A 20231-nucleotide genomic window follows, 5' to 3' on the forward strand; every position below is an offset into this window, starting at 1 on the left:
TTTCCGACAATATTTTCATTATTCGTCTGTCTGCTCAGATGGAGAGCAGACAGACGACAACTTTTGACCAGATTTGCATTTTAAGTGCTCGTTTCTTCTAAAATTTATTTGTTGGTTAAATTTCTACCAACTCCGATTTCAGGATATGAGCCATTGTTCCGTTTTTCTTTGTTTTCTCTTCATTTGGCTGAAAAAGTTTCATTTTGCAATATATCGCCATAGAGGTACAATTTTGAGCCGTTCGAGGAGCAAGCAAGTTTGTTCAATCTTTTGAGGTAACTTGAAAAAATTTTTGAATTTTTTTGTCAACCAAATAGTTTATTTCGAAGACACTTGTGTCCGTTCAAGATTTGTCAGCTTTGTTACACCTTCATGATTTTGTTTTGATGCTTATTTAATCTTCAATTGTCTCGCTTCTTGGTATATTATTTTTAAAAAATTTTCATTCAAGAAAAAAAAAACTAAGAAAACTTTGGTAGATCAGTTCTGTCAATAATTTTTCTACAGCTTTCATTTCTATTTTTGTATTTAATTATTATGCTAATTATTATCCGAATTTACCATGCTTCAAACCGCTTTTTTGCAGGTAGTGCAACGCTTTGATTTCTGTAATTTTTCTAAAAATGCAATTATTTCGCTTCCAAAATTTTGTTTTTTTTTTGCAAGTTTTGTTCTTTTTTTGAGAAAAAGTATTATTTTTTTGTTTGTCATTAAATCTGCAATTAGTGAGAGGCATTCGTTTTCCATAGGAAGTAGTGCGAAACTTTGCTTCACCTCCGTGTTATAGTTTGCTTAAATGGTCCGACTGCTCGTCTCTCAGAATTGAAGCAGTTTTCATTATTGATGCTTTTATGATTTTAACAACATGAAACGTTTAAGGAAAAAAATTAAATTTAGATTTTTTCTAACAAAGATCTGATTTGATTTTTTTTGGTAATCTGAAAACCAAAAATTTTATTCTGAAAAATTGAGGCTACTCAATTTCTTCTTTGTAGGGAGAGGAATGCAAGGCATTGCTAAGCGTTATAACATCATCAAAACAAATCTTTTTAGTTGATTTCATGCAAATACTGTACGAAGTCCCTTCTTAGTTTTGTACTCTATAGTTCTTTACTCTAATTTACACTGGAAATCAAAAATTTTTAAACGTTTTTTCTCGACACAGACCTTTTCCTATTTTTCAAATGCGACTCACATCCAACTCTTAAAAACTTCTTAAACTTCATTTTTTTTATTAGTAGCAATATGAAATGAAATGGAATGTCAAATTAGTCAAAACGGGACAACTTTTCGAGTAAAATGTCAGGCAAGTGTACTATTTAAGACATTTCACCCAATAGTGGTGACAAATTTTCCAAAAAAAGGTTATGGAACATGAATCTCAATCGAAAGGCATTAATTCGTTATATGCTTCATCTTTAATTCAATTCTGATACCTGATTCTGCATGAAAAACAAGCAAAAGCTTGGCCATATTTCCTCGGTTTAACCGTTAATCGAAACAATAAGTCACAATTTTTTCAGCTTTTTTGTTTTGTCCGAACTACCCTCGTATTTTACTGTGAGTACATTTTTTTTCACACCAAAATGTGCATGGAATTGAATTTATTTTTTGTCTTCAATGTCAATATATGGGTAAAAGTCATTTTTGCTGGTTTATAGTAAGTGTTAAAAGAAGTGTTTATTTACTCAATTAAAGAAGCAGCTGAAATGGTTGGGTTAGGAGGCTGAAACCCGCTCGAATTCTGTTGTTGATTAATTTAATTTTTATTTCACACGTTTTTTCTGATTTTTCTGTTTTTCGATCCCAGTTAAATCTTCATAACAAATCTTTTATTTTTTACCTTGCACCGATCAACAACTATAAGTTTTAAAAACAATGTTTTAAAAAAAATTATTTTGTCTTGATATTGATTTTTCAAAACTTTTTTTCAAATTGAAGAATGGCACAATTTATTTCATGGAACATGAATATTGAATTAAAAATTAAATTAAAAAATAAAAAGAGTTACACATTTTGATTTCTAATGAAATTCGTTTTTCAAACTGCCGAATTATAAAACTTTGATAGACTCAATTGGTTGAAAATCATTTCAAGCGTTGAGTCAATGACCACTGAGACAAGTCCGTTTTACTGTTTAAGTTTCTGCTTAGGTGTAGACAACAATTTTATATAAGGAAATGAGGGCAGTTCTAAATTGTCTTCTAGAATGAGACGATAGCTATCTAATCACTCAACTTATTTGCTAAGACGTTATTGTTCCGACTTTGGTAACGAAAGTAACGGAATATTTTAACTAGCCATTTTTGACGGAATTTTTCTAAGTCATTCAAAAGATATTGTTTCCCTGAGCTTAAATTCGAAAATATATTTTTTACCTGTGAGCAATTTTTGTTAAGTTAGAACTCGTTCCAAATTGGTTCAAGGAAGCTTATTTGCCAGAACTGATTTGTAAATAGGAGCAAAATCTATCCTTTTGTACCTATAATGACGTGTGGGGTGATGCTTACACAAAAATTCCAAATTTTTTTTGAAGAAAAGTATTTTAATTTTATTTGACTAAGTTTAAATTCTTCATGTTATTACTGCTTCATAGACTTTAAAAGGCTGTCGGAACTTTTAGATTTTCGCTCTGATACGAGCAGTCTTGTTGTTTTGACTGTCGAAGAAATTGACGGAATATTTACGCTCGGTGTGTTTTTTTCGATTTGTAAACTAGACATTTTTGAAGAATTTTTTTGATATCATTCAAAAAATATTGTTGCCTTGTGCTCAAAGTGAAAAAAATATTTCAAACCGAGATCTTTTTTCGTAAAAATATAGGCTTTAAAATGGCCAAGTTGGCCAGTTTAAGACAAATAATGCGCCATATAATTCGTGCTATTAACGCGCAAGCGGAGGTTTAATCCGCATAAGAAATAGTTTCAAATTGGACTGGGGCCTGCTATTTGGCCTATGTAACATTGTGTCAATTGCGAAATAATTTACTTTTTTTACTTTATATAGCGTGTTGAATGATTTTGAAACATAGCGCTGATATAAAAAAACGTTCATCAGAAAAATCATCACAAATTTTTTAAATTAATTTTCGTCAATTTTTTTTAATTTAATTTACTCAAAAGAAAACAAAATACAGTCAAAAATTTCAAGGTGTTGCCCTGATAAGCGCAATCTTGTTCAATTTTGAGGGCAATGAAATTGACGAAATCCAAACATCACTAGAAAAAAGCAGTAGAACTTGGACGAAGAGGTTTCAAATTTGAAATATTTTGTCCTATAAGATTTATTCAGTCATGCCTAAAAATTAATGTTATATTGTTAAGTTGTTATAACTATAATTTAAATCTCAAAAACTAGATTCTGAACTGATTGGGTTATAAACGACAAAAGTTTTGGGCATAAATTCAAAAAAAAATTGAATTATAAAAAGTTTTGAATCTGCTTTATCGTTTTTCTATTGTTTCGGAGAGACGTTTTGTTTATAAAGGTATGCATTTGCACTTGTTTTCTTAATTATTAGGGTATATTTGGAAGTTTTCGAAATTATGCAGTTTTGGAAATAAGGTAACGATTTTTTTTTGGTCTTTTACAAATCAAAGCACAGAGAGATGTCTCAACTGATTTTGATTACAATTGTTAGACGCTAAAAAAACACATATAACTCCAAATTAAACAACAATTTTTAACAAAAACGCGTGGATCAAATTTAAAATATTACCAGAAAATGAAAATTACCAAACTCCAAGTTACTTGAACAAAACGTAAATGGACCGCTGAGTGTCACCCTAAAAACACAAAATTTCATTATTTAAGACATTCAATACAAGCAAATCAAGCAATAATTGATGAACCTCAGATGAAGTAGGTTTTGTCAGATTGCAAAAATCTTAAAATATCGTAGGAAACGACCAAACAGCGGGACTGATGCACTCATACGTAAACAAATACTATGGAAACAAATACTATGGAACTATCGAGACAGCAATTCAGAGCTTTGAACAAAATTTTCTGCTAACTCTGAGACAACAGCAAAAAAATACCGTGAGTTTAACTATGCGAGATTATTGAACTATGCGTCGAACTATGCGATTAATAAGAGATTTGAACCATGCGGTTTCTGACCAATGTTTATCAAAAATAATGGGTTGTAGGCAGGAGCATATTTAGGGAGGCTTTTTTCAAAATTTTGCCTGTGGCGTAGAAAGAGGTCTTGACTAATTTGAAGTTTAAATTAAATTCATGAAAACGCAACAATGCTTTGTCAACTTTCTGCAAATAATTCTATGAAAAATTCGTTTGCACAAAATTTCTGCAATTATTTGCGTTTTGACATAGCTCGGCCGCATTCAATAAATGAAAAAACGAACCTTCCTGGCTTAATGTCATTCAAACGTTTGCTCATATATGTTTCAATACTGACAATGATAGAACGAGCTATTTCACCCTGGAAAAGGGGCCGCAAGCTACTCTCAGCTAAACATTCCGCCATTTTTAGCTTTTGAGATCAAATGCGAGCAAGTAAAGCCCTTAGTTTTTTCTGGTGGACAAACAGCAGGCATTTTTGGTAGTTTCCATCTCTGCCGTATTGGTCGCGAAAAATCTGAGATAGTATACTTACACAAGGACAATCATTGCGAGGTCTGGTCAGGCTCTAGCTTCAAGGAAAAAAATGGAGACATTTCGAATAGTTCAACTCTGAGATACACTGAGATTACATAGTTTTTTGCCATTCAATTACGTTTTGAGTCTCAGAACTAAACTGAATGGCGGACAACCTAACAATTTAAACTTATTTATTACGAGTAAAACATCCGAAGTGTATCAATTTTTTTATCCTTGTAATTAGAGTCTGACCAGACATCGGAAATATTGTCCTTGTATGAGTATACTATCTCAGATTTTTTGCGACCGATTCTGCGGAAATGAAAACCATCAAAATACCTGCTTTTTGTCCAACTGAAAAAACTTAAGGGTTTTCGTAGCTCGCGTTTGATGTCAAGGGCTAAAAATGGCGGAATTTTTGGCTAATACTAGCTTGAGGCCTGCTTTCCGGGGTGAAATGGTTCCTTCTATCCTTGTAAAGCATTTGAAAACATATGAGCAAACGTTTCAATGAAATTCAGCCAGGAAGCTTCGTGTTTTCATTATTTGAATGCGGCCAAGCATTGTCAAAACGCAAATACCAGCAAAAGTTTTGTTCTTACGAAATTTTCATGCAATTGTTTTCAGAAAATGACAAAACATTGTCTTTTCATGGCCCTATTTAAATTCTAATCTCATGACGCGCTCAAAATCAGTGAAGAATGGCGCCAAAGGCTCCGAAATATAAATTTTAGGGTCGGTCAGCCAAAAATGGATTTTTGCAAAAGTATCAAAAGGGGACCTTTTGGGTTGGCAGGTGTTCGTAAACCTGAAAAGGGAATGTGTTCGCCCCCACACCACGTAAGCTTGCCCCTGTTTCGAGTAAATTTGTTTTAACTTGGTACCTAATTTTGCTTTGAGTTTCAAAAAAATGGTGGTACTTGAGTTTCATTTGGCGTTGAACTGTTTTTTATCTATTAAAAGATGATTTAAGAAAAATTAGTTTGTTTTTATCAATATGTCGTTAAAAATTGCAGCAGCAAAGATTAATAAGCTAAAGAAACACCAATTATGTCAAGAAACTGGTCCTACACTTGCACAAAACTGGTCAAAAAAATTAGAAAGTGGTCTTCAATTATAAATTTTTTGAGCGCTAATGAGAAAAATTGAACCCAAGAAACTAAGGAAAAGAATTAATACACTTAAAAAAAACAAAAACCAGAAAAACAGAAAACATACTTTTTTCTACGACCATAATTACTTCACTGTTGCTTAAAAACTCTTTAAGTTCATTTTTTGTTCGAAACGAATCAGTATCAACTGACTTTTTGGACCTTACTTCGTATTGTTTTGCATTTATTGACTGACTATTCAAATAATTTTGATTGAGAAATTTCACTTTTTTCATTATCTTCGTTTTATGTAGAGAAAAATGTAAAAAATTTTGTGGAGAAAATTCTGATTTTTTTTCGTTTAGTTTTTTTTTCGTCTAAGTTACCTAACGCCATCATCACTTCAATGTTTATGAAACATTAATTAATTTAGTTGCTTTTTCTCCAAAGAGTTCTAATTATTCAAGATACAAAAACAGGTTTAACTTTTACAAAAAAACATCAATGATTGATTTATTTACATTTTGAATTTTATGAAATGGTGCAAGTAATGATTTAAATCATAAGCTATAAAAAATGGGACTTACAAATAATGGATTTAAGAAAACAGGGGCGGTAAAACATGCAATCTCCGTGTTTTATTCAGTTTTTCTTCTGGTACAAATAGAGCATCTCTTTGCTCAGAATATTCTCGCATGTATACAACTTCCCGTCTTTAGTCATAATGATGAGACCTCTTTTGAATATTGTTATGCTTTGAATCGCCGAAGTAAAGTTGAATTGAAAGATTCTTTCAGTGTCCCCTTGATTTAAAGGTCGCCTTGGTAGATCGTTTTCTTCTTCAATTGGGATTTTGATAACCTCTACAATTTGACATTCCAGGCACCAAATGGCCAGCGAGATAAACTTTTTTCCAAATAACCATCGGGAAAAAAAGCCGCATCCAAAGCTTCCTTTGTGTTCGCTGCTGTTCATCCTGTTACAGTAGATAGGGCGCTGGCCGAAATCAATTTCCTGATTTCTGTAAACTGAGTACAAAAATAACGAATTTTTGGATATGCATGCTATTTTTGGTGTCATATCTTGTCCATCTATGTCATTGGATATGGCAAAACCATATGGTTGTTCCGGGTACAATTTCGTGGCACAGGGTACAATTTTGAGATGAAAATCGAGGGATTTGGTATTAGCGTGTGTCGAGCTTGTTTCGTAGTCTGTGATCCAATCACCATTCGAAAAACGGCAGAAAACAATGACTGGGATGCAAAACTCTGAAGATATCCAATAAGAAAAACTGGCACCTACTTGATCCGCGCGACACTTAATCGAAAAATTAGTTTGAAATTTTTTGCAGCTACTTGCGCTGGTGAAGTACAAGCAGTCGTAATCTCCTCCAGGGATGAACTTAAAAAACTTCGAGCTGATAGAATCCAAGGGTTTTACGGGTTTTGTGGCTAAAATGTCGGTATAAGTATGAAGCTTAAAGTCTCCGCCATTTAAAATGGCCAAACTGAATCGATATTTTGTTGATGTGACATGAGCGTTTTCCAAATCTCCTTTATGGCAGGGGAACTCTTTGAATCCGTTAGATGAACTATTCAAATCTATTTCCAGTTTACTTATCCTCGTGAAAACAAAACTCTTCAAAAAAGTTCGCAGAAGTTCTATCACATCTTTTCTCAAGTTTTCACGCGCTTGCTGAATTTCAGCGTGGTAGTTATCAATTTCTTCTGGTTCGATGTAAACTAGCGGTAATTTTACCTCTTCTGAGAACTTCTCTACAAGTTTTTCAATATTTCCATCAGAAATCAGGCTTCCAAATTTCAAAGATGATGCACTCAAATAGTCGCGACTTGAACTTTGGGAATCACCAAACTCTTTTAGAACAGTTTCGAATTGTTTCATACTTTCACTCAGCTCTTTGTTTTGATTTTCAAACAAGTCTTTCACATCGCTCGTTTCTTTTTGAGTCATATCTAAAGCGTCCATCAGAATTTCTTTGGAGATTTCAACTATGTTGTTCTTGTATGGTTCAACCATTGAAGTAAATTGTTCTTCAGCTGCTTTCAAAGACTCCAAAAACCCGGCAGATTGCTTGTAAAGAATTTCAAGGTTTTCTAAAATTTCATGCAATTTGCCTTTCACACAAACAAGGTTTTCCTCTTTTTCAATCGAATCAATGTAATCATGAGCTTTGTGATTATTTAAAGTGCATGTGATGCAAAACATTGTTTGATCACAAGTAATACAGAGGAAGTATTTCACCCGTTTGTGTTTTTCACACACAGATACTGGCGATCCTTTCTGGTCTGTCACTTCGTCCTTGTCTCGTATGTGTTTCGCAATACAATCCAGACAGTAGTAGTTCCCGGATGCGGGACTGTTATAGATGTTAGCATTTCAATTTTGCAAAAATTAACCGTTGTTACTGTTTGAACACCTTGCAAACTTGGAACGCCTTTTTGTTTTGAGAAAGATTATAGATTGCTTAAGGGTATGATGACTGAATATGTATATTTTTTTTGAAAAAAAAAGCAAGCTCACTCCGAGCAGAAAAAAAAACAATTTTTGCTCAGCTAGCCGAGAATGCAGCTTTTGGACTGCATTAACAACCCAGGTGCATTAATATTTTAACTCTCTGAAGTTTGCATCGCGATTGGTGCTAAAATGCTAAAATCTATAGAAAATGCTAAAATCTATATTTCCATACGTCACTTGACTCGGCGTTTTTTGTTTTGAATCGCATGTATTGCAAACAAACTTGGTACTGTATCCAGATAGGTCAAGAAAGCAATTGGAGCATAAAACTTTCGAGCCTAGAGAACCATTTGTCACAATATTTTCGTCAGAGTCACTGTTCTTCAATTCGCAAGAAACTGTTTTCACCTCTGCAAATAAAGAAAAGAAAAGTCTAGCTTACTTTTTGTTTTAAAATTATCATGCTGATAGTTTATTAAACGAAACAAAATGAGTCAAGTTTCTTGCTCACTTTTCGGTTCAATCTAAAAAATCGGTTAAATCTTTTTTTTTTTTTAAAAATAGAACAATTTGAGATGTTTCATATGCAGTAGTAATTTCTAACACTTTTGGCTTGATCTTCTACTTAAAATTTGAATGTATAGTTAACCTGTCAGGGAATCAACTCTTTGGTTATCCTCGTCAGAATCACTGTTGCTTGTTCCACCGAAGGTTGCCATCCCTACAAATCATCAGAAGAGTATGTTTTTGCTCTTTCACAAATGTTCTTTCACGACAAGGCATGAATAAAAAATGAAATATTAGAACGCATGAATTAAAAAAGAAATCATTTGCATAGTTTCGCGCACTTTTCCGGGCTCTTTCACAATGTTCCGCCATTTTTTTTTAGAAAGAGTAAAAACCTAGTCTTCAACAGTTAGATCATAGTTGAAGATGGATGGCCTCGGGCAAAAGTGCCGCCTACGGGCACTTCGTGCCCTCAGGCTGGGCTCTTTTTCCTTCGGGCATCTTTCAACTATGTTCTAACTACTACAAAGAGTAAAACATACTCCTCAACTGTTAGAACATAGTTGAAGATGGCCTCGGGCAAATGAGCCACCATCGGGCACTTCGTGCCCTCAGGCAGCCGGGCTCTTTTCCCTCGGGCATCTTTAAACTATGTTCCAACTACTACAAAGAGCCATTCAACTTTAGCATCAATTTTGAAAACTGAGCTCTAATTGCTAATCGAGTTATTCAATGTGAAACAATAGTTATGCTTGGTTTTCATTTTACTCTTCAAAAAGATAATAAAATGTGATATTTTTGTTCAGTTATAAATTTTATCGATTCAACCTTGTTATTCTAATTGAAATTTAACTGTATCACCAACCTGTCAGAGAATCAAATGTCACGTTATCCTCCTCGTCAGAGTCACTGTTTTTCCTTTTAACTGGAGTTGCCATTCCTATAAGTAGAAAAATAAATTTGAAAACTTCGAAGCTGCATGCTAATGTTTTATCAGATCAATTTAAAAGAATCAGTATTTGTGCCTAGTTTTCTGAATAATCTCAGGAAAAAAAAACTGAAATTTTACGTGCTTCCATGCTTTGTATGCAGTAAAAAATTCTTTTTTTCTTTAAAAGGATAATCTAATTTAAAAATAACTCAATGTCTTACCGGTCAGAGAATAATCTGTATTGTTAGCCTCGTCAGAATCACTGTTTCTTGTTCCACCAAAGGTTGCCATCGCTATAAATCAATCAAAACCAGTCAAATTTAACATCAGTTTTGAAGACTGCAGGTTGATAGTTTATCAAATCAGATTAAATGAGTCATTTGTCGTGCTGCATCTTCTCATTTATCTCAAAAAGGAAAAAAATATATGATTTGCAGTCAAAAGTTCTAAATTTTAGAGTTGATATTTTGTTTGAAATTTAACTAGATGACTAACCGCTCAGAGAATCGTCTGTAACATAATCGTAATCATCATCAGTATCACTGTTCTTCATTTCACGAGAAATTTTTTGCATATCTACAAAACAACCCGAAAGTATTAGCCAAATTTAACTTTCAGGTTGAAAAATGTAAGCCAGATATTTATCAAATCACTAAAATGGGTTAGTGTTTATGTTCCATTTTCCAATTAATGTTAGAAACAAAACGAACAAATTACGATATTTTTATACAGTCATCAATTCTAATATTTTAAAATTGGTTTATTAACTGTTTGGCCAACCTGTCAGAGAATCGATTCTACCGTTATCCTCTTCAGAATCACTGTTCTTCATTTCATCGATAGTTGCCATCCCTACAAAAAGACAAAAACAGTCGAATTGAACTTTGACAACAAAGTTTGTATCAGGACAAAGCCCTGAATTTTCCAATTGCGTTTCAATTTTATGGAGTACTTTAAGTTATAATAATTGATGAATTTAGAAATCATAATAAAAAATTTCAAAAATTAGTTTGAGTTTTATGCAAAGCATCCCCCTACACACTTTGTAAAGTACAAAATGAATATTTTTTTTGTCAACAACACGTTTTCAATAAAATTTTTATCTGGATGAGCTCAATATAGAAGGTTAGGAGTTTCAGTAAAATAAAAAAGTTTGAGCTTGATTGTTAACTTTGCTAATTTTTTTAGTAAAATACATAGCAAAGTATTAAGTAAGCCAATGAGCATGCTTCACCTTGGAACAATTTCTAAGACGGATTTCATCTCCGCTTACGCGTTAACGGCACGAAAAAAATCGCTCGTTAATTGTACCAAACTGGCTAAATTGGCAATTTTAAAACCCCCATGACTTCATAAAAATTCACAGCTGAAATAACTTTAAAATTCGAGCTCAGTAGAGCACAATTTTTCGAACGAAAAAAAATCTGTCAAAAGTTGCTAGTTAAAAAGTCAAAGCTGGTCTAGAGGAAAAACCACCCGAGCAAAAACATTCTGTCTCTTTCTTCGAAAATAGTCAGTTCATTTTTTAAAAATTGGCTAATAAATTATGATATCAATTAAAATGTGCAAGTTTTTGTTCTACATTACAATGCAAACTCGGAAAAATATAGAGATCAGCCGGTTTGTTTGTGTTAATCGAATTGCAATGATAATTTAATGAAATGTTAAACTGGAAAACTAATCAAATCGATGTCCCACGTTTCGCCCCCACACACATTTTGCTCCTCATAATTTTAGTGGCAAATTTCGCCCCTCACACATTTCGCCCCTAATAATCTCACATATTTTGTCCTCGCACGTTTCGCACCTAACTTATTACACAATTAATTACCGCCGCTTTCTTAATGTACATTTTAGGGGCGAAATGTGCCAGTAATTCATAAGAGGCGAAATGTGTGAGGGGCGAGATGTGCCACTAGATTTAAAAGGGGCGAAACGTGTGAGGGGCGAAATGTGTGAGGGGCATTTAAATCAGGCTAAAATAAAACAAGGAAATTGCTTTGTTTTATTGGAATGAAAAGTTTGACTTTACCAGCTCAATTTGCAGTAAACTGCATTTGTTGAATATTTTTTTGTCAAAAACACGTTTTCAATAAAATTTTTATCTGGATGAGCTCAATGTAGAAGGTTAGGAGTTTCAGTAAAATAAAAAGTTTGAGCTTGATTGTTAACTTTGCTAATTTTTTAAAGTAAAATACATACTTTCCTGTATTTTAAATCCTCGCCTATTTTCTGATTTTTACAGTAAATTGAAAATGCAATAATTGAAGATCAAATAACGCTATCTTTAATTATCGCGCTATCTAGAAAAAAAGTGACAAAAGTGACTGTCTCAATTCTTGGAAAAAAATTTAGATATTTGGTTGGGTTTTCTACATTCCGCACCCCAACAAAATTGTCAGTTAAACAGTGGTGTTTGCTGTGTCTAACAGGAAATCATCGGAAAATTTTCATTACATAAAATCTACTCCAAAATATAGTAAAGCAGTTTTTGAAAACAAAGAACCAGAAACTGAACACAAGTTGAAATTTAAAATATTTTGAGCCTTGTTTAAAATTTGTACACACTGTATGTTCCTCGCATAACTTTCATCAACTCTAAATAATGGTTCTTTTGTTAAAGCAGGGTTCTTCAATTAGCTTTCTTCGTCAAAATTTTTTTCCCCTAAATATTCTTTCCCCTAAATGTTTAATGTTAATGAAAGTTCGTTTCTGCGATTGCTGAAATGAGTTTGAAGACTACGCTTTGACCGGCCGGATAGTTAGATAAGAAGTAAATAGACAAACATGTACAATTCCCAGGGGCGGATTTAGGGGGGGGGGGGCGGACGCTCCCTTAGGGATTCGACCCATTGCCGACCCAAAAGGTCCCCCCTTTGGTAATTTTACGAAATCCATTTTTTTCCTACAACCCCTAAAATTTTTCTAAAGACGCCCTCAATTTTAAGGGGGAGCGCGCGCAAAAAAAAACACATTTTTTTGTCAAATAATTCCAAAAAGTGCCCAAAAAACGGCTTCTTTGACCTCTTTTTTTTCAAAAATTTGCCTACGGCGCAGAAAATTTGGCCAAAACACCGTCTTTTTAGTGCTCTAGGAGAGCTCGGAAAATAATTTGGTTGACCTAAAAAAAATATCGTCAAAATTTTTGAAAATGTTTTGAAAATCCGCCCTCTTCGATAAAATCCTAGATCCGCTCCTGAACGGAACTCTGTAAAATATTCTCTTTCCCAAGTTCTTTTTTTTTGTTTTCTGACGCCATCATTGTGAATCAATCATCGCAAGATGTTTATCATGGCAGTCAAATTATTTTTCATTAACATTGTCTCACCTTTTGAGCTAAGCCAAGTCAATATTAATTGAAGCAAGCAAAATCGAACTATATCATTAAACTTGTGAGAACGATTTTTCTTGTGAGAACGAGTACAATTGTAATCAGTAACTAGATTTATCCCCAAAATTTTTTTCGTATAGTTCTTATTTGCTTTTCTTTCTTGCCTCCTTATTGAACACTAACAGCATTCAGTTTCGTTCTTCCTTGGCCTAAGGGGGTAATTCGGTTGCCGTGGTAACTTTATGTCGGATCTTTGAGTCCCGACTGTACTTTTTTTTCAGTATTTATGAAATGGAAATCGTTTTCCTGTAAAACTTGAATTGTCGGTTTTTTGTTTGTCTGCTGATAATTGTTGGCTTAATTCCAACATCGGGCAATTTTTGTAATGTCAGCAAATCTCATCGTAAATGCATATGTTTTTGATTACTCATGTAGCTTGTAAAATTTAATGTCTTAACGTTGCATAGTTTCTTTGGTTTTTTTCTAAATATTTTTGATTAAAAATATTGGTTGGCCTAAATGGCTTAAGTTTATGTTCTTATGTTTTATGGCTTATTTGCCGTATTTTGTGGCGCTTCAAAACCAATTTGTGCAAAATTGCAACGTTTGAAAAATTAATTGCTGAAATTTTTTATGACATCTACTTCCTGTGGCACATTTCATGTTTTTATTTTCAGCTCAATGAGCGTCCGCCAACTTTTTGTCGGCTTGCCAGCTTACTGGCCGCTCGGTATCTAATAAAAGATTATACTTAATATTGTTGGTTGTGTTTTTTTGACAGTTTTTCTTTGTTTTTCTTTTTTATCCCAAAATAATTAAAATTCCCCCCCACTTGCACGCATTGTATCGCAAAAGATATTTTATGTATCGTACATTTTGAAAACAAAAAGTGTTCAGTCATAATTGAAACCAATTTGTTCAGTCATAATTGAAACGAAAAGTGTTCAGTCACAATTGAAGCAAAAACTGTTCAGTCACAATTGAAGCAAAAACTGTTCAGTCACAATTGAAGCAAAAACTGTTCAGTCACAATTGAAACAATAAATTGTTCAGTTATAATTGAAGCGAAGCGTTGGGTAATAAAATTCTTCTGAAATCAAAAAGTGTTCAGTCATAATTGGAGCAAAACTCGATTTAAAAAATCTAAGCTATGATTTTCAAATGGAATTGAGGTTTTCTGCAGTTTAGATCCGTAGAGATTTTTTTCGAAGAAATTCTAGCGTTGCAATACTTTTTTTAATGTGGAACCGAATAAATTTTTGTTTTTTTTTGCGACAAAATAGATTCATCTCTATCAGCCTCGATAAAAAGTTTTGGTTATTTAAATAATGTTTACAGGCAGCTTAACTAGGGCCTTACTAGTATAGACCCTTAAAAGTATATCTGGTTTAAAAAATAACAATTTTGAAAAAATGAAAAACACTATTTTGATTGAAACTTGAGCAGCGTCCATTTATAGTCATTTTATTTATTTACTCAACTTGACAAAAATCAACTCGCATGAAGACTAAGTTTGGTTGAATTAATCGTAGAATTTTATGCGAATTTACCGGCCAATTTCTTTTTAGAGAGTTTTTTTGCCCACCGCCCTCAAGCTAAATTCTACATTGTTTTTGTTCATAACAAACGATTGCTAGAAAAAAAGGGCATACTTTCAAATCAAGCCACTGCCACACACTTAAAAACATCAACAAGTTTAATTAACACTGCAGAACCACAGCAGCAGCATTAGCGACATTCCCAATTTAGTTTTTTTGAACCCGTTTTTCAAAAAACAACAGACCGTTTTTGGTAAACATTTTTTTTCTATTTGAACCGATTTCGCGTGAACAATGCGAGCAAAAATTTTCGCAAAAGTTTTTTTCAACTCGTAAGGTATGCAAAAAAAAACGGCTCAGAGGATTTTTCTAATTGAATTGAGGTATCCGTATTGATCCTAGAAGATGTCCCAAGTTTTTTTGTAGTTTATTTTACGTTCTGCAAGGAGCTGAAATGGAGCTAAGATAAAGTTGGGGCCAGTTTTGATATTTTATGAAAACAGAGCTGCTTTTGATGTTTAATCGATAAAAACTTTTGCAACTTTCATTTTAATTAAACATCCATCCTAAACTGCATCTATCATTCTAGCAAATTTTTGAATTATACTTAATTAACTTTGATAAATTTACTTTTCGTGATTTCATAAATTGGGCGTAGCAAATTTGCGCCAACCCGATAGTATCTTAGCAAACGGTGATAATAATTAATTGCAACAGATTTTCTTCATTTTATTGACAATCAATCAAAAATAAATCCAAAACAAGACTGTCTGGATGTTAATGGAAGTTTTGACTGCTCGGGTGGCCCTTTAAGGCCAACTTAAAAGTTTTATGCTTGAAAAAACGACAAAATATTGGAAAAAAAGAAGAAAAAAATTGTATTTTTTTTTTCGTTTTTGGATCAACCATACCAAATTCCCCAAATCGATTTGGGGGAAAAAATGAAAAAAAACTATCAAAATATCATTTTAGAGAAATTTATATCACTTACATTCAATATTCAATTATCGGAAAACAATTAAAACCTCAAATTAACTGTTTTGTAGCTCAATAAAATTCAAATTCAATAAAAAACTTCAACATATAGTTACAATTAGAGCAATTGTATTAAATGCATAATTTATACCGAAATAATTTAAAAAATTGAAACTTGCTTGGGTAGAAAATTTACGGTAGATCACTTAGGGTGATCGTACGGTCGATGCTTGTTTTCTACGAATTATCCTCTCACTACTTATTTATCCTAATTTATTTTATTAATTTATCCTATTAATACGACTAAGTTATTTGTCTCACTATCTTTTGGAACGCAACAATCCGCCGCTTATGCGTGTTTGAAGAACGGGGCAGTAAAACAGTGACGAAATATATTAGTGCCGAAAAAGCATTAGTTCAACAGTGCCAAAAATGAAAACTTTGTTCAACAGTGCCGAAAATTTGAACAAGTTTTTTACATATTAAGTGCGGAAGCGGAGCAATAAGCAGAGTGATCCAAGTGCAGAATGGGTCCAAGAGCAAGCAGAAAAACAGAAAAAAAATTGAATTCTACTGTTTTATATGGGCTAATTGATAAAATGACTATTAGAATCGTAAAAAAAAACAAGCACACGAATGAACTATGCTTGAATTGACTATTTTCTTCAAGTTTTTGATTCACTTCAAGTTTTTTTAAATTCCTGATTAAATTGCTCATGGTATGCATGAAATGTTCGTTGCTTTGCTATGATTGACGTTTCTGATAATTAATTTACCGATTAGCTTATAGAAGTTGATTTTTTTTCTCTTTTTCTGCTGTTGGACCCCTTCTGCTCTTAGACCATTCTGCTTATTGACTGGCCACCCTAAAGAGCGCTGAACTTAACGTAATTTATCCTATTAATACGACTAAGTTATTTGTCTCACTATCTTTTGGAACGCAACAATACGCCGCTTATGCGTGTTTGAAGAACGGGGCAGTAAAACAGTGACGAAATACAACAGTGCCGAAATAAACATTAGTTCAACAGTGCCGAAAATGAAAACTTTGTTCAACAGTGCCGAAAATTTGAACAAGTTTTTTACATATTAAGTGCGGCAATCAAAAATTCAACGGTGACACTTAAAGATTTTGAGCAAGAAAATTTGCAATTTAGACGTTTTGGCCCCAAAATAATTGTTTAATTTGCAGTTGCAGACATTTTGGCGCCAAAATTGGAGTGATTTTTTTTGATAATTAGCGTCAGTAATTTCCCGCTTTAGAAAATGCGTTAAAATTATTCTGAAATTTTCCGCCTTTTTCGGCACTGTTGTACTTCGGCACTGTTAAACGCCCCCTAGAAGAACGCATATATCGCGCGCTTATTATCCCAAATTGCCCAACTAAGCAATTTTTGAGCCATCATAACGTTACCAAAAATGATCACAGGTGTTATTTTTTAAATTCCATTTGAGCTCCGGAGTCGTATGCACAAAACGGCCCAAAAGTCGACCTTAAGCAGTCGAATCTGGTTGGCTTTCAAATTCAAGCAACTTGTTCAGGCAATTCAATCAAAACTTCCGACAGATAAAAATATAGCCGAAGTTACCAAAATGTGACGCTTCGTCTAAATATATTTTTTCTTCAAGTAATTTGGGTAATTTAGCCCGGACGAGAAATAGATTCAGCGGAATTGTTTTTTATAATTTTGGTTATTTCGGCCAACACTTTTATCTGCCGGAAATTTTAATTGAAATGCCGATCAACGTTGTTTGAGTTTGAGTGTCTGATTAGCGAATCAGATTCAACCGTATTTTTTTGAGTTCAAAAGGTTGCAGAAATACTGATTTTGGGCAATTTTGTGCATAAGATCCGAGCTCCGGAAAACAAAGTTTTTCGAATGGCACAAAAAATTCAGTCGAAAAAACTCTCAGTTAGGAAAATGATTGAATAAGAGTCACCCCATGCATCAATAACGTTTGTTCTTCGAAAATTGGAACAAAATTATCTAAGCACCACCAGTTTTGCAGGCGAAAATTGAATATTTTGTGTTTACGACCTGAATAAGCTTACTTGAAGCATCAATAAACTTTTCTAAAAGCTAGGAATTAACCCCGAAGAAATGAAAACTTCTCAATTGCATTGTTTCATTCAATTGCAACAAATTTATCGAGTTTTGATTGTTATCTCATTAAAACAAAGCAAAAATAGTTCGCTTTTTGTCGAACTCGTTGCTTGAAAAACGACTAAGCTTAAAATTTTGTTCTACGAAAACATAAGTTTTTGAAAACGCTTGCGAATTTAGGAAAGCAGAAAAAGCTTTCACGAGTTCAGAGAGAAAGCTAATTGCCCATTTTGTAAACGACTTACGCTTCTCCATGGATGCAGTGAAACTGCGAGTTCGAGACTGAGCCATCTCCGTCAAAACCAGTTTGAAGTTTAAATATTATGCTGCAGTTTTTAGTTTATGAATAATGAAACTCAGTTAAATAACACTGTTAAATTAAATGAAAAGTTTAATCAGACAGAAGTATTGAGTGGCGAGTTTTTGAATTTTTAAAAGTTATAAGCTTAGTTTTGAAAGTATTGAACGTTTTAAAGGTATAAGCGTAGAAAAATACAAAATAATATGCTCAAAACTTGAAAATGAACAGTTTAATCATCATTTTAATTACAAAATATTCGTTAGTTTATAATACAAAATGCTACAAAAAGATCATTCGTTAAATGCAGCACACATTTAAAATGGCGTATAAATGAGTTATTTTCATGAGTTATTTTAAGCTTGGCATTAATATTTTTGTTCACAACTGCGCGCAAAATTAAAAATCTGTGATTTTTCGTTGATGTCTTACCTGATTAATTGTATTTCGTTTAACCATGCATGAAAATATGCAACGAAAACTGGAAACTGAAAAATTTAAATATGAGTGATATGACTTTAAACTTTTTGGGGGAGTTTATTTTTAAGACCGACTAAACTGCAACAAAATCTCTCATGAAAATGACATGATTGAATATAGATATTCTGTGATTTGTTTCAGGGTATAGTTCATTTACTTTGCATCAAAGGAACTGTTGTGCTGAGTAGGTTGGGAAAATAACAATTTATTGAAATAATTATTACTCAATTTGATGTTACATTGCATCTAGGTTTGATGCCATTAAGTATTTGTTTTTGCTTTCCAACTCTTTTCATCGATGGATGATTTTCTCCAATTTCAAAATGTTCATTGGACGTTCATAATTCTTGTACTTGGACCTCTGTTTGCCGCATAAATCTGAGCATAAAACAGCATCTGTTCCCATTGCGCATTCGAAGAAAACGTTTCTAGAGCCGTAACTGTTCATGAATGGGATCTGCAGTGGTGTCAGTAGAGCACCATTCACAACACTCTTCACATTCAACTCATACACATGAGAATTGTTTGCATCACCTTTAGCTACTGATGCAAATAGATATCCTTCTCCACTCTCCTCATCTCCTCTCGCTATCCACACTAATGAAGCGATATATTCCATTTGACCCAACTGGATTGATTTGAACTTGGCTTGAGATCCAGACTGGTTGAGATCAACTATTGCCAGTGTGGATTTATCTGTACGCAGTAATAAATAGTCTCTTCCGCACAAAACTGTTGATCTATCTGTCTTAATGAGAAGCTGAAGTGTATATGATGTATATACTTCATTTTCGTACACATGCACACATTTGTATTGATCAGCTGTCCGCTCTACCAGCATTAACACATTTTCATGAGTGTGAATTTGCCAATAAGATTTATTGTCTGCTTGCGAAGTATCCAGTGTCCTCACTACTGTTCCATTTTGTTTATCAATCACACTCAGCTGGCTCACGCCATCTTTACGAGAACAGAGATACAGAGCGCCACTTCCACTCAAAGCTAGCCCTAAAAATAAAAACAAACGATGACCTGAATGAGCATAATCAAAATACATGCATTACATTTTAGCATATTGAAATTACATTGCAGCATTTTGAACTCACCTCCGGAGAGGACAGTGCATACTAACTCAGGCTGAGAATTCAGTCACTTGTTGATAAATGAAGGAAGTTTATGATTAAGCCTGGGGTATATAAATTGAGCGAATCTTTTTTTTTCTAAAAATCGATACTAATCCGCCGTCGTAGTATCGGTAGCCAGCCAGACAAAACACAAAAACTTTATTGACTGATTTGTTTGTAACTTTCACAGTCAACAAAAATACGTGGATAAGTTTTATGATACTCGTACCTCCTCGGAAAAAATACGAGGGGGGGGGGTTTGAACAACCCGGCGTTGAGGTGTTCGATTTATGTCTCGACTTTTTCGACCAAAAACTGGTGTCTCGACTTATCGGACATAATTCGATACGTTTCGAGTTTCTCGACCAAATATCGGTATGTTTCGACTTTCTATACCCAACAAAAAACTGTTCGACTATATTCGACACAGTTCAGATAGTTTTAGTCTTTCTCGACTTTCTCGACCGACATTTTTTAAAACTTCGTTTGTTCGACGCTGAATAGATTTGCTTTGACTTTCTCTACCAAAATTCGTTATGTTTCTACTTTCTCGACCGACAATTTTCAAAATTTGAAAACTTGTTTATTTGACCCCACATAGATAGGTTTCGACTTTTTTGACCAAAAATTGATATGTTTCGACTTTCTCCAGTTTCTCAGCCTACAATTATCTGAAATTTGTTTCCTTCGATTGTTTTTTTTTTGACCCCACGAAGATTTGAACAAAAACATTTTTTTTAAAACTTGTTTGACCCATCTCACATCCATTAT

At 33.5% G+C, this 20231-nt stretch overlaps 1 protein-coding gene across 1 annotated transcript; it reads right to left on the reverse strand.

The window, feature by feature from the left end:
* Positions 1-6203: 6203 nt before the first annotated feature.
* Positions 6204-18022, reverse strand: LOC134851034 (uncharacterized). Its single transcript, XM_063866916.1, has 8 exons — positions 17804-18022; positions 10390-10461; positions 10105-10185; positions 9831-9902; positions 9544-9618; positions 8821-8892; positions 8404-8581; positions 6204-8073 (listed from the first exon to the last, which is right to left on the reverse strand). The coding sequence occupies exons 1-8, from the start codon at positions 17847-17849 to the stop codon at positions 6336-6338; spliced, it is 2334 nt and encodes a 777-aa protein (XP_063722986.1). The 5' UTR covers positions 17850-18022; the 3' UTR covers positions 6204-6335.
* Positions 18023-20231: the final 2209 nt, after the last annotated feature.

This window comes from Symsagittifera roscoffensis, chromosome 7 (genome assembly GCF_963678635.1).
Source record: "Symsagittifera roscoffensis chromosome 7, txSymRosc1.1, whole genome shotgun sequence".
NCBI classification, from domain to species: Eukaryota; Metazoa; Xenacoelomorpha; order Acoela; family Convolutidae; genus Symsagittifera; species Symsagittifera roscoffensis.

Bases quoted from the DNA above. Each gene is read 5' to 3' on its own strand.
- LOC134851034 (XM_063866916.1), bottom strand. From the start codon at position 17,849: ATGGCTCAGTCTCGAACTCGCAGTTTCACTGCATCCATGGAGAAGC. The intron at 10,186-10,389 runs GTTGGCCAAACA...GTTGTTTTGTAG, and splicing joins TAGAATCGATTCTCTGACAG to ATATGCAAAAAATTTCTCGT. The intron at 8,582-8,820 runs GTTAACTATACA...CTTTATTTGCAG, and splicing joins AAGAGTTGATTCCCTGACAG to AGGTGAAAACAGTTTCTTGC.